Source organism: Oncorhynchus clarkii, chromosome 12 (genome assembly GCF_045791955.1).
Source record: "Oncorhynchus clarkii lewisi isolate Uvic-CL-2024 chromosome 12, UVic_Ocla_1.0, whole genome shotgun sequence".
Taxonomy (NCBI): Eukaryota; Metazoa; Chordata; class Actinopteri; order Salmoniformes; family Salmonidae; genus Oncorhynchus; species Oncorhynchus clarkii.
This window is the reverse complement of record NC_092158.1, coordinates 11,539,016-11,553,941: the sequence shown is the minus strand read 5'-3', so window position 1 is coordinate 11,553,941 and position 14,926 is coordinate 11,539,016. Positions and strand designations below refer to the sequence as shown.

The 14,926-nt window shown below is 53.7% G+C and overlaps 1 protein-coding gene across 1 annotated transcript in view; it reads right to left on the bottom strand.

Moving 5' to 3' along the window:
* Positions 1 to 14,926, bottom strand: part of LOC139422708 (CBP80/20-dependent translation initiation factor) — a 178,843-nt gene that overhangs the window by 39,903 nt on the left and 124,014 nt on the right. Inside the window, exons 9-11 of the mRNA XM_071173983.1 lie at positions 14,564 to 14,644; positions 4,757 to 6,200; positions 1,704 to 2,003 (exon numbers count right to left, since the gene is read on the bottom strand). Coding sequence (XP_071030084.1) covers positions 1,704 to 2,003; positions 4,757 to 6,200; positions 14,564 to 14,644 — 1,825 coding nt within the window. The remainder of the gene's footprint in view (positions 1 to 1,703; positions 2,004 to 4,756; positions 6,201 to 14,563; positions 14,645 to 14,926) is intronic.

The window sequence follows — 14,926 nt, the reverse complement described above, 5'->3', positions numbered from 1 at the left end:
CAAATACTAACCGTTGTGGGTGTTGCATGTTAACAGAAGTGAACTAATGGATAATAACTACACTTTATATCAACTTGACAATGACAGAGTTCAGCATGAAACAATCTAATGTAAGAGTTAAACAATCTGTGCAGAGCTGTATACAGATCTAAGGTTAATGGCCACTATGCATTTATACAGACATGACATAAGAAGGGAGATATAGATGCTTAACATGAAATGCTCCTGTAGATGACAGAGAAACTGAAACGTGACACCAAGGTGAGGAAACAAGCATAGCACTCGCTTCCTAAAAGACGGGTACGGGCGCTTAGCGCCCAGCCGACAAACCAAACCACCGCCTGGCTACACACAGAATGACCACTGTAGGGGGAGAGGAGAGGGGGAGAGGAGGAGGGGAGTGATTGGGAGAAGGAGACTAGAGAGGGGGGAGTGAGAGGGTAGAGAGGAGGGGGAGTGAAAGGGGGAGTGAGAGGGGGAGAGGAGGGTAGAGGAGGGAGAGAGTGAAAGGGGGCGAGGAGAATGGGAGTGATTGGGAGAAGGAGGGTAGAGAGGGGGGGTGAGAGTGGGAGAGGAGGGTAGAAGGGGAAAGGGAGAGTGGAGGAGAGAAGGGGGAGTGAGGAGAGGAGAGGGGGAGTGATTGGGAGAAGGAGGGTAGAGAGGGGGGAGTGAGAAGTGGAGAGGAGGGTAGAGTGGGGGAGAGGAGGAGTGAGGGGGAGTGAGAGGGTAGAGAGGGAGAGGAGGGAGGGGGAGAGGAGAAGGGGAGTTATTGGGAGGAGGGAAGAGAGGCGGGAGTGAGGTGGAGAGGAGGGTAAAGAGGGAGTGAGAGGGTGAGTGAGTGAGGGTAGAGAGGGGTAGTGTGGGGGAGACAGAGGGGGGAGAGGAGGGTAGAGAAGGGGGAGGAGAGAGGAGAGGGGGAGTGAGGGGGGTAGAGGGGGAGAGGAGAAGAAGAGTGATTGGGAGAAGGAGGGTAGAGAAGAGGGGGAGAGGAGGGTTTAAAGAGTGGAGATTTGGCACCATATCCATCAGTAACAAGCTATTTAAGGAGCCATACTCTCCTTAGATCTGTGTCCCAAATGACACCCACATCACAAAGCCCTGACCTCAATCCCATAAAGAATGTGTGGTCAGAACTGAGAAAGCGTGTGTGAGCAAGGAGGCCTATCAGGCAGTTTGATAGAGCAGTTTGACTGAGCGGTGGTCGGCGACAGCAGCAGGCTCGTAAGCATTCATTCAAACAGCACTTTCCTGTGTTTGCCAGCAGCTCTTAGCAATGCTTGAGCATTGCTTCAAACCTATCAACTCCTGAGATTAGGCTGGCAATACTAAAGTGCATCCAATAGTCAAAGGTATCTGAAATACAAATGGCCAATACCATAAAGGCCTGATTGGTGGAGTGCTGCAGAGATGGTTGTCCTTCTGGAAGGTTCTCCCCATCTCCACAGAGGAACTCTGGAGCTCTGTTAGAGTGACCAAGGCCCTTCTCCCATGATCGCTCAGTTTGGCTGGGCAGCCAGCTCTAGGAAGAGTCTTGGTGGTTCATTAGCTGTCACATTTACCCCACGTCACACACAGCCACCAATTATGACCATCCACACCTAAACACTGAGATAGTGACTGTGTGTGACTGGTGTCTGACAGACAGACAGACAGGCAGGAATGCATGCACGCACACACACCCCTCCCTCACCCTCTCCTCTCACCTGTAACATATTGAGCAGTAGTGACCTAAACTTGGTCCCCTCCACCATGAACAGGGCCATCTTGTCACAGAGCCTTGCAGCAGTAGCAGCAAAGCTTCTGTCGCTGAGGGCCTTGTCATAGATGGTGCTGACTATCTGGGCCAGGGTCTCCTCTGACTGGGTCGAGCTCTGGGCCTCCTCCATGAAGGAGCTGAGCTGGCTGTCCACCCCGGCTCTGTTGCTCCTCATGCTGTTCAGGATCTCCAGCAGGCGGTGCATGCGGCTCCGCTGGGGCCCGACCGGAGACACCACAGCCTCCTCCTGGAGAACAGCAGAATAAAATCATTTAAAAAATCCTGGTCAATGGAGAATCACAGCATTTCAGTCTGGAGCTCATCTTAATTGTGTCTGGGACTCTGCCTGGTCATAAACCCCCCAGCTATGTAATCATGTATTTGAGCTGACATATGAACAAGCATGGTGCCTTTCTCTGCTCAATAGATGTTTAACCAAACCGCTTACACAGGAAGTGAAACCCCTGAGAGAGGAAATATGGCTTGACAACAGATACAGGATATGACATCATCAATATGCTTCTTAACACCGTGTCAGTGAGTCTACAGGGAGGGTCAGGGTATTGTCACCGTAAAACACAGCACACAGAGCTAGCCTTAATGAGGAGCAGGCTACACTGCAGGGGGTAGAGGCAACCCTGGCCGTGTTTTTGATGTAACCAACCTGGAAGACCAGGTGTGTTGAATATAGGCAATCACTGAACTGACCAATTAGCTCAGTTGGTGAGGTGTGGGGCCTAGGTGAAACAGTACCTGCTGCATTTCCAGGAACAGGGTTGTCTACCTCTGCTATAATGGTCTTATTCATTGGGCATCAAATGAAAGTGTCCTGAATCAGCTACTACCTGGAATTATTCAATTAGAAGCGCAGTTTTCGTTCTACGTTGCAAACAGTTTTTCTACGGTGTGCCTTAATGAATACAACCCTGAACCCCAAACGTGACAGGGATCTGACTGTGGATAATGTCCCATGTTTCCTCCCATTTAGGTAAATTCCTGTCTCTGGTCTCGTTCCAAATTACACGCTATTCCTTATATAGTGCACTACTTGACTAGAGCCTATAGTCAAAAGGAGTGCACTACATAGGGAACAGGCTTCCATCTGAGCCTTAGCCTGTGTTTGAAGCAGTCTGTTAATCTCTGTCTGGTTGTCGCAGGCTGTTAGGGGGAGAGGAGCGGCCGCACCTTAGATACTTAGGTTAAGAACTAAACAGACACAAGTAATGAGTCATGCTACAAGAGAAGTTGACCCCCGACATCAGAGTCTACAGACAAGACACCACTGTTTGTTTATTTTTAACCCTGTTTCATGATATCCAATTGCAATTCAATTTCAATCTTGTCTCATCGTTCCAACTCCCCAACGGGCTCGGGAGAGGTTGAGTCCTCCGAAACATGACCCACCAAACCGCGCTTCTTAACACCCGCCCGCTCAACACGGAAGCCAGCTGCACCAATGTGTCGGAGGGAACATTGTTGTCCTTGTGGCGCCCGGCCCGCCACATGGAGTCAGCCTGCAGGCGCCCGGCCCGTCACAAGGAGTCAGCCTGCAGGCGCCCGGCCCGCCACAAGGAGTCAGCCTGCAGGCGCCCGGCCCGCCACAAGGAGTCAGCCTGCAGGCGCCCGGCCCGCCACAAGGAGTCAGCCTGCAGGCCCCCGGCCCGCCACAAGGAGTCAGCCTGCAGGCCCCCGGCCCGCCACAAGGAGTCAGCCTGCAGGCGCCCGGCCCGCCACAAGGAGTCAGCCTGCAGGCCCCCGGCCCGCCACAAGGAGTCGCTAGAGCGCAATGAGCCAAGTAAAGCCCCACCGGCCAAACCCTCCTCTAACCCGGACGACACAGGGCCAAACCCTCCTCTAACCCGGACGACGCTGGGCCAAACCCTCCCCTAACCCGGACGACGTTGGGCCAAACCCTCCCCTAACCCGGACGACGCTGGGCCAAACCCTCCCCTAACCCGGACGACGCTGGGCCAAACCCTCCCCTAACCCGGACGACGCTGGGCCAAACCCTCCCCTAACCCGGACGGCACTGGGCCAAATCCCCCCCTAACCCGGACGACACTGGGCCAAACCCTCTCCTAACCCGGACGACGCTGGGCCAAACCCTCCCCTAACCCGGACGACGTTGGGCCAAACCCTCCCCTAACCCGGACGACGTTGGGCCAAACCCTCCCCTAACCCGGACGACGCTGGGCCAAACCCTCCCCTAACCCGGACGACACTGGGCCAAACCCCCCCCCTAACCCGGACGACACTGGGCCAAACCCCCCCCTAACCCGGACGACACTGGGCCAAACCCTCCCCTAACCCGGACGACGCTGGGCCAAACCCTCCCCTAACCCGGACGACGCTGGGCCAAACCCTCCCCTAACCCGGACGATGCTGGGCCAAACCCTCCCCTAACCCGGACGACGCTGGGCCAAACCCTCCCCTAACCCGGACGACGCTGGGCCAAACCCTCCCCTAACCCGGACGACGCTGGGCCAAACCCTCCCCTAACTCGGACGACGCTGGGCCAAACCCTCCCCTAACCCGGACGACGCTGGGCCAAACCCTCCCCTAACCCGGACGACGTTGGGCCAAACCCTCCCCTAACCCGGACGACGTTGGGCCAAACCCTCCTCTAACCCGGACGACACTGGGCCAATTGTGCGCTTTATGGGACTCTCGGTCACGGCCGGTTGTGACACAGCCTGGGATCGAACCAGAGTCTGTTGTGACGTCTCAAACACTGCGATGCAGTGCCTTGCGCCGCTCGGGAGGCCCCCACTGTTCTTTAATGAATTAGAGAGTTGCACCCCCACCTACCAAACAGACTCAGCAACCCATGTGTGTGTGTGTGTGTGTGTGTATATGAATGTGTATTCATCTAAAATTATTACTGTGTGCATGTTTGTGTGTGTGTTTATGCATGTGTCGAAAGGGGAGGGTGTGGCCATGGCCTGCCTAAGACTGATGGTGATTGGCAGATAGATTAGACAGTAAAGATATTTAGTTTACCTTGTCTTTTAGCCTCCTCCTCAGCCTCTCCTTGGATGACTGCAGCAGGCTGACTTTAGGGCCCTCGTCCAGCTGGCTGTCCCTGTGCTTGTCACTCCCCGTCGGGCTCTGGCCCTTCTCCTGGCCCCCAGGCTGGCTGGGAAGCCCCTCACTGGGGCCCCTGGAGCTCTCTGTCTCCAGGCTGGTGCTGGTCTCCTCTGCCTTCACATTCTTTGTCTCTTTGGTGTTTCTGAGTGGTGCCACCCCCCTGTCCCTGTCTCCCGTTGTGGTTGCCCCCCCTCTGTCCCTGTCTCCCGTTGTGGTTGCCCCCCTTCTGTCCCCGTCTCCCGTTGGTGCCCCCCCCCTGTCCCTGTCTCCCGTTGTGGTTGCCCCCCCTCTGTCCCTGTCTCCCGTTGTGGTTGCCCCCCCTCTGTCCCTGTCTCCCGTTGTGGTTGCCCCCCCTCTGTCCCTGTCTCCCGTTGTGGTTGCCCCCCCTCTGTCCCTGTCTCCCGTTGTGGTTGCCCCCCCTCTGTCCCTGTCTCCCGTTGTGGTTGCCCCCCCTCTGTCCCTGTCTCCCGTTGGTGCCTCCCCCCTGTCCCTGTCTCCCGTTTGCGCCCCCCCTCGGTCCCTGTCTCCCGTTGTGGTTGCCCCCCTGCCCCTGTCTCCCGTTGGTGCCGCCCCCCTGTCCCCGTCTCCCGTTGTGGTTGCCCCCCTTCTGTCCCTGTCTCCCGTTGGTGCCTCCCCCCTGTCCCTGTCTCCCGTTGTGGTTGCCCCCCCTCGGTCCCTGTCTCCCGTTGGTGCCCCCCCTCGGTCCCTGTCTCCCGTTGGTGCCCCCCCTCGGTCCCTGTCTCCCGTTGGTGCCCCCCCTCTGTCCCTGTCTCCCGTTGGTGCCCCCCCTCTGTCCCTGTCTCCCGTTGGTGCCCCCCCTCGGTCCCTGTCTCCCGTTGGTGCCCCCCCTCGGTCCCTGTCTCCCGTTGGTGCCCCCCCTCGGTCCCTGTCTCCCGTTGGTGCCCCCCCTCGGTCCCTGTCTCCCATTGGTGCCCCCCCTCGGTCCCTGTCTCCCGTTGGTGCCCCCCCTCGGTCCCTGTCTCCCGTTGTGGTTGCCCCCCTGTCCCTGTCACCTGCCGGGCCCCCTTGCCCCTGCAGTCCCTGTCCTACCCCCTGCCCCTTCTGGTTGTGGTGCCAGCGGCGATTCTGGCTATAGCCGTGGTGGGGAGGTCCCTGACGCTGCCCGCCATGGCCCTGGAACTGTTGCCCGTGGCTACCTCCACGCTGTCCTCCCTGCTGCTGCTGTTGGTCACGAGGGTATCTACCATGACCCCCTGGCCCGGGCTGCTGCTGGTCATTCTGTTGCTGATTGACCGGTTGTTGTTGAGATGGAGGTTGTTGTCGTTGTGGCGACTGCTGCTGAGGATTCTGGGTCTTCCTGTCTCCTCCTCCCGGAGGTCTCTGCTGCTGCTGTCTCCTGTAATGAGAAGAGCAGGGAGGGGTAAGGGTTCTGTTACCCACATGGCAAAGCGTGACGCAATGACGCTACTCTGCCTGGCAAGCCTGAACCAAGCCAGCCACCCCTGTCAGAGTACCATGGCTGAATCCACACCCATCTGTTCTGTTCAGCCCTGTGACATCATCACTTCCTCTCTCTGTCTGTTCTCTGTTGACCGTCTATTGTAACAGTCCCACTCTCTCAGTCTGCCTGTTCAACACGCCTGGTCTCCCCGACACAGATCTATCAGCCTAGTGGTCACTGCTTTCAGATAGGACAGACACTAATGATAGAACCCAACACCACAGACACTAATGATATAACCCAACACCACAGGCACTAATGATAGAACCCAACACCACAGACACTAATGATATAACACCACAGACACTAATGATATAACCCAACACCACAGGCACTAATGATAGAACCCAACACCACAGGCACTAATGATATAACCCAACACCACAGACACTAATGATAGAACCCAACACCACAGACACTAATGATATAACACCACAGACACTAATGATATAACACCACAGACACTAATGATATAACCCAACACCACAGACACTAATGATAGAACCCAACACCACAGGCACTAATGATATAACCCAACACCACAGACACTAATGATAGAACCCAACACCACAGACACTAATGATAGAACCCAACACCACAGGCACTAATGATAGAACCCAACACCACAGGCACTAATGATAGAACCCAACACCACAGACACTAATGATATAACACCACAGACACTAATGATATAACACCACAGACACTAATGATATAACCCAACACCACAGACACTAATGATAGAACCCAACACCACAGGCACTAATGATATAACCCAACACCACAGACACTAATGATAGAACCCAACACCACAGACACTAATGATAGAACCCAACACCACAGGCACTAATGATAGAACCCAACACCACAGGCACTAATGATAGAACCCAACACCACAGGCACTAATGATAGAACCCAACACCACAGGCACTAATGATAGAACCCAACACCACAGGCACTAATGATAGAACCCAACACCACAGACACTAATGATAGAACCCAACACCACAGGCACTAATGATAGAACCCAACACCACAGACACTAATGATAGAACCCAACACCACAGGCACTAATGATAGAACCCAACACCACAGACACTAATGATAGAACCCAACACCACAGGCACTAATGATAGAACCCAACACCACAGACACTAATGATAGAACCCAACACCACAGGCACTAATGATAGAACCCAACACCACAGGCACTAATGATATAACACCACAGACACTAATGATAGAACCCAACACCACAGACACTAATGATAAGACCTATCTGTGGTGTTGGGTTCTAAGCTATGACGAGGGAGGCCTGTTTGTTTATATAAACAGTAGGTGCGTCCCCATGTGACGTGGGTCTTCACTAGATGACTGACACAACAGGATTAGGAACATTTCCTGTTGTTATCTTCATTCGTCTCAGTCCAACTGGCCCTTTACATTACATGTCTGTTTGGGGTCTAATAGCATGTCGTCTGTCAGGTATCAACCCGTTAACTGAAAAGTATCAGTTTACACTATGACATTCAACTGAAAAAATTACTTTTTCAACATGCCTTTAAATGTATTTATTTGTAACTATCAAACCATCCTAAACGACACTCAAACATCATTCTAACCCTTCAGGCCTAAACAACACTATCCAATATATCTCTAGCTGATCTTTCTCCTGCTCGTCTTTAAATTCAACAGCGCGCCCACAGAGATATGGAAAACATGAAGCAGACCAATCCAATCGCACATCAATTCTCTCTCCTTCTCTTTAAACATGGGCCAGTGATACGTAACAAGTCAGTCAGCCAGTCAGTCTGTCTGTTTCCAGAACGGCAGTGATATGTAACAAGTCAGTCAGCCAGTCTGTCTGTTTCCAGTACTGCAGTGATATGTAACAAACCAGCCAGTCTGTCTGTCTGTTTCCAGTACTACTGTATTCTCTAGGGGAGCCGGCTCCCTACACGGCCGGCTCCCTACACGGCCGGCTCCCTACACGGCATCTACAGCTTTTCATTAGTAGACCATTAGTATAATATTCTGAGTGCTCAGTCCTCTGCTCTGCTACCGTGTTATATGTTTCTCTGGGCTATTTCTGCCATTACAGGGCTAGGCAACACCCAGAGCTATGTTAGCGTAGCCTAGCGTAGAGGAGGGGAGTGCTGTGTGTGTGGTGGTTATTAAACTGATATGTGACAGTAGACGTGAGGGTCACAGGGAAGAGTCGTGGTGCCCTGTGTAACGGTAGTAGGTACTAGCTAGCTTCCTGAACCCACCATGTTTATATCAAACTATATTGAAACCATCCACCTGTCTAGGACACTCAAGCAGTATAGAGGCTATACATGTCACAACAACAGTCCAAATACAACCATGTCCTATAATCTAACACACAAAATGAACGTCATTTTGAAACACACTGGGTGTACAAAACATCAGGAACACCTTCCTAATACTGAGTTTCACCCCGTTCTCCCTCAGAACAGACTCAATGTGTCAGGGCATGGACTCTACAAGGTATCGAAAGCGTTCCACAGGAATGCTGGCCCATGTTGACCCAATGCTGGTCCAAATGGAATGGATGACCTTTGGGTGGTGGACCATTCTTGACACACAAGGGAAACTGATGAGCATGAAAAACCCAGGAGCATTGCAGTTCTTGACACACTCAAACCCTGTTCAAAGTCACACATCTTTTGTCTTTCCCATTCACCCTCTGAATAGCACACATACACAATCCATGTCTCAGTTGACTCCAGGCTTAAATATCCTTCTTTATCTTGACGGATTGAAGTATATTTAACAAGTGACATCAATAAGGGATCATAGCTTTCACCTGGACTCACCTGGACAGTCTGTGTCATGGAAAAGAGCAGGTGTTCTTAATGTTTTGTAGTGAATATCAAAGCAATAACTGAATATCCACATCTCATTACAACTCTGATATAGAGCAGTACATTTCACAGAGACTAGTAGTTATGGATGTGGTTGGTCCTAGTCTAGTATAAGATCCTAATACCATGTCTGTCTGTCTGTCTGTCTGTCTGTCTGTCTGTCTGTCTGTCTGTCTGTCTATCTGTCACACTGACCTTCTGTCAGATGTTTTGTGACAAGGTCCCCGGGATGGGAAAAGGAATCTTAGCGATCACGTCTGACGGCCTCAGCCAGACAAGCAGAAACACATTGCAGCAAGCGTGCACATACAGACCTTACTTCACCCCTCACTTGCACAATAATTACGACCATAATAATTTAATGAACTTACGTAACGTTCCCCCCCCAGACGCTCGTAGTGCTTAACATAATGAGGGGGATCCTCACCTGACCCCCCTTTAACATAGATCCTGAGTGGCGCAGTGGTCTAAGACACTGCATCTCAGTGCAATAGGCGTCACTGCAGTACCTGGTTCAAATCCAGGCTGCATCACATCCGGATGTGATTGGGAGTCCCATAGGGCGGTGCACAACTGTCCCAGCGTGGTCCGCGTTTGGCCGGGGTAGGCCATCATTGTAAATAAGAATTTGTTCTTAACTCACTTGCCGAGTTAAATAAAGGTTACATGAATATAAAAATGAATAAAAACATGCATCTACCCCATCCTGTCCTCCTGTCTTCCTGTCCTCCTGTCTTCCTGTCCTCCTGTCCTCCTGTCTTCCTGTCCTCCTGTCTTCCTGTCCTCCTGTCTTCCCGTCTTCCCGTCCTCCCGTCTTCCTGTCCTCCCGTCTTCCTGTCCTCCTGTCTTCCTGTCCTCCTGTCCTCCTGTCTTCCTGTCTTCCTGTCCTCCTGTCCTCCTGTCTTCCTGTCCTCCTGTCTTCCTGTCCTCCTGTCTTCCCGTCTTCCCGTCTTCCCGTCCTCCCGTCTTCCTGTCCTCCCGTCTTCCTGTCCTCCTGTCTTCCTGTCTTCCTGTCCTCCTGTCTTCCTGTCCTCCTGTCTTCCTGTCCTCCTGTCTTCCTGTCCTCCTGTCTTCCCGTCTTCCCGTCTTCCCGTCCTCCCGTCTTCCTGTCCTCCCGTCTTCCTGTCCTCCTGTCTTCCTGTCCTCCTGTCCTCCTGTCTTCCTGTCTTCCTGTCCTCCTGTCCTCCTGTCTTCCTGTCCTCCTGTCTTCCTGTCCTCCTGTCTTCCCGTCTTCCCGTCTTCCCGTCCTCCCGTCTTCCTGTCCTCCCGTCTTCCTGTCCTCCTGTCTTCCTGTCTTCCTGTCCTCCTGTCTTCCTGTCCTCCTGTCTTCCTGTCCTCCTGTCTTCCTGTCCTCCTGTCTTCCTGTCTTCCTGTCTCCTCAACACCAACAGCACTTCACCTTTGTACCCTCCAGCCCTCCCTGCTCATAAAAACATGCACCCGGAACAATCTCAACCTTTTCACCCCAAAGCTTTATAGTGAGCTGTGAGTGTCGCCACTGTCAGACCAACGGAGGAGAGGCTGGGGGTGTCAGACCAAAAGGTTTTCAAAAGGTGTTCAGTGTTCCCGAGTGGTCTAGTCTCAGTCCTCGACAGTGTTTCATGGTTTGAATAGCCATGGGCAGAAGAGAGAAACCGCACACTGTCCAGTAGTCTTATGGATTCACCAAATAGACAGGAAGTGGAGAGGTGCATAAAGACTGTCGGAGGATATTCAATAGAACGATTTACAATTTGAAGAAGAAGTGTTAAAATGTTTTTCATGTCAAACGGTAGAAAGAGAAGTTCAGTCGCTGCCGTAGTTTTGATTTCAACTTTCCCACAAAAGGCTCCGTCTGAACCTTGAAACATTCAACTTTAATAATGCTTTTAACATTAACACTTTTCAACAGGAGATGAAAAGTCCGCTTCTTACAGACGTTTTCCTTAACAAATGTTTTGGAACTTTTCTTAGCTTGTAAAGCACACTGTCACTGTCTGGCAATATCAAAACAGAGGGAACATTTTAGAAGTGTCTTTTTTTTTTTTTAAGCCACTTGAGTGGTCAAAAGGGATAATTTTATAATAAGAGACCTTGAATATGTTCTCCTGATGTCAATACAACAGCATCACGTTGATGTCTTTATTGGCTGTCTGAAAAGTAATGATCTATCGAGCAGGAGATGAAATAAAGTGCAGAATAATTCTGCCCACAACATTTATTGGGCTTTAAACTCAGCTGCAAATGTACAAAGACTCGGATGAATAAAGGTTGCTAACGTTCAACACATAACAATAGGTCTCCAGACTGACTACACCAAGATGCCGACTACACCAGGATGCCGACTACACCAGGATGCCGACTACACCAGGATGCCGACTACACCAGGAACGCCGACTACACCAGGATGCCGACTACACCAGGATGCCGACTACACCAGGATGCCGACTACACTAGGACAGTGCTTCCGTGTCCCCTGAGGCACTAAGCTGAGCGAGAAGAGAGCAGGAGACAGGTGTCAAGGTGAAGAGGGAATAAGAGAGGAGAGCTTTCTGCTATTTGGTTGGTGCTCTTAAGGGGGGGGGGGGGCTAGACAGAAATGGGGTGGAAAAGGATGGTGTTGTAAAGAGACGCAGGTGATTTAGTCCTGAGCTCCAGACGGCTGTGTGTGTGTGAACATTTACAGCACGTCTATCCATCAGCCTCGCTGGTCCCCTCTCCTGGGGGGCCAGATCAGTGTATAGTATTCTAGTAGGTAGGTAAGATAAAAGCTTTGAGGGAGACGTGTGGAGTCCGTCTGCTCCTATTATTCATATACAGCAAAGACCCAGCCATGGGGATAACTCAGCAGGAACCTGTTCTGGTCGAGTTAATGAACTAAAGCATAGAACCATGAATAATAGATCAGCAGAAAATGACATGACAGAGCCAATGATCTATGCATGCCCTGGATTCTAACTTACATACAGAACATGTACCATAGTGTTTCTTAGTCTGGTTAAGAGTCTATTCAGGTTTTTTCAATTGTTATCTCCCATGAGTCTGATACTTATCATGCCGTGTGTGTGTGTGTGTTTCCATCCGGATAAAGAGGTTAATAAAAACTTGATGAAGATGCACTTCCCTCCTCTCCTCTCCACCCTCCTCTCCTATCCAGCCTCCTCTCCAGCCTCCTCTCCTCTCCAGCCTCCTCTCCTCTCCAGCCTCCTCTCCTCTCCAGCCTCCTCTCCTCTCCTCTCCTCTCCACCCTCCTCTCCTCTCCACCCTCCTCTCCTCTCCACCCTCCTCTCCTATCGAGACTCCTCTCCTCTCCACCCTCCTCTCCACCTTCCTCTCCTCTCCTCTCCACCCTCCTCTCCTCTCCACCCTCCTCTCCTCTCCACCCTCCTCTCCTATCCACCCTCCCCTCCTCCTATCCACCCTCCCCTCCTCCTATCCACCCTCCCCTCCTCCTATACACCCTCCCTTCCTCTCCTCTCCACCCTCCCCTCCTCTCCTCTCCACCCTCCCCTCCTCTCCTCTCCACCCTCCTCTCCTCTCAACCCTCCTATCCTCTCTACCCTCCTCTCCTCTCTACCCTCCTCTCCTCTCTACCCTCCTCTCCTCTCCTATCCACCCTCTCCTCCTCTCCTATCCACCCTCCTCTCCACCCCCTCCTCTCCTATCCACCCACCCCTCCCCTCCTCTCCTCTCCACCCTCCCCTCCTCTCCTCTCCTATCCACCCTCCTCTCCTCTCCTATCCACCCTCCCCTCCTCCTATCCACCCTCCCCTCCTCCTATCCACCCCCCCCTCCTCTCCACCCTCCCCTCCTCTCCTATCCACCCTCCTCTCCTCTCCTATCCACCCTCCCCTCCTCCTATCCACCCTCCCCTCCTCCTATCCACCCTCCCCTCCTCCTATCCACCCCCCCCTCCTCTCCACCCCCCCCTCCTCTCCTATCCACCCTCCTCTCCTCTCCTCTCCTCTCCACCCTCCTCTCCTCTCCTATCCACCCCCACCTCTCCTCATCTCCAGCCTCCTCCTCTCCAGCCTCCTCCTCTCCAGCCTCCTCCTCTCCAGCCTCCTCCTCTCCAGCCTCCTCTCCTCTCCAGCCTCCTCTCCTCTCCTATCCACCCTCCTCTCCTATCCACCCTCCTCTCCTCTCCACCCTCCTCTCCACCCTCCTCTCCTATCCACCCTCCTCTCCTCTCCTCTCCTCTCCTATCCACCCTCCTCTCCTCTCCTCTCCACCCTCCTCTCCTCTCCTATCCACCCTCCCCTCCTCTCCTATCCACCCTCCCCTCCCTCCTCTCCTATCAACCCTCCTCTCCTCTCTACCCTCCTCTCCACTCCTATCCACCCTCTCCTCCTCTCCTCTCCTATCCACCCTCCTCTCCACCCCCTCCTCTCCTATCCACCCTCCTCTCCTATCCACCCTCCTCTCCTCTCCTCTCCACCCTTCCCTCCTCTCCTATCCACCCTCCTCTCCTCTCCTATCCACCCTCCCCTCCTCCTATCCACCCTCCCCTCCTCCTATCCACCCTCCCCTCCACCCTCCTCTCCTATCCACCCTCCTCTCCTCTCCACCCTCCTCTCCTCTCCACCCTCCTCTCCTCTACACCCTTCCCTCCTCTCCTATCCACCCTCCCCTCCTCCTATCCACCCTCCTATCCACCCTCCCCACCCTCCTATCCACCCTCCCCTCCACCCTCCTCTCCTCTACTATCCACCCTCCTCTCCTCCTATCCACCCTCCCCTCCTATCCTCTCCACCCTCCCCTCCTCTCCACCCTTCTCTCCTCTCCTATCCACCCTCCTCTCCTCTCCTATCCACCCTCCTCTCCACCCCCTCCTCTCCTATCCTCCTCTCCTATCCAGCCTCCTCCTCTCCAGCCTCCTCCTCTCCAGCCTCCTCTCCAGCCTCCTCTCCAGCCTCCTCCTCTCCAGCCTCCTCCTCTCCAGCCTCCTCTCCTCTCCTATCCACCCTCCTCTCCTCTCCTATCCACCCTCCTCTCCTCTCCACCCTCCTCTCCTAACCACCCTCCTCCTCTCCTAACCACCCTCCTCCTCTCCTCTCCTATCCACCCCCTCCTCTCCTATCCACTCTCCTATCCACCCCCTCCTCTCCTATCCACCCTCCTCTCCACCTCCTCCCCTTCCCTATCCACCCTCCTCCTCCCCTTCCCTATCCACCCTCCTCCTCCCCTTCCCTATCCACCCTGCTTTCCTTCCCTATCCACCCTCCTCTCCTTCCCTATCCACCCTCCTCCTCTCCTTCCCTATCCACCCTCCTCCTCTCCTTCCCTATCCACCCTCCTCCTCTCCTTCCCATATCCACCCTCCTCCTCTCCTCCCATATCCACCCTCCTCCTCCCCCATCCTCCTCCCCTCCTGGGCGTGTCTCTACTTTACCTGGTACTGACCAGTCGTTTCCCCCCGGGCGGCAGCAGCACGGTTAGGTCTAGATGGTCCTGGATGATGTGGTGCAACCCTCTAAAAGCAGCATGACAGTGTGTTGGAATGGAGGACGACCGAGGATGGAAAACACAAGAGGACACAAAGCAAGAGGGGAGGGGAGAGGGAATGGGGAGGGGAGGAGAGGGAATGGGGAGGGGAGGGGAGAGGGAATGGGGAGGGGAGGGGAGAGGGAGGAGAGGGAATGGGGAGGGGAGGAGAGGGAATGGGGAGGGGAGGAGAGGGAATGGGGAGGGGAGAGGGAGGAGAGGGAATGGGGAGGGGAGGAGAGGGAATGGGGAGGGGAGAGGGAGGAGAGGG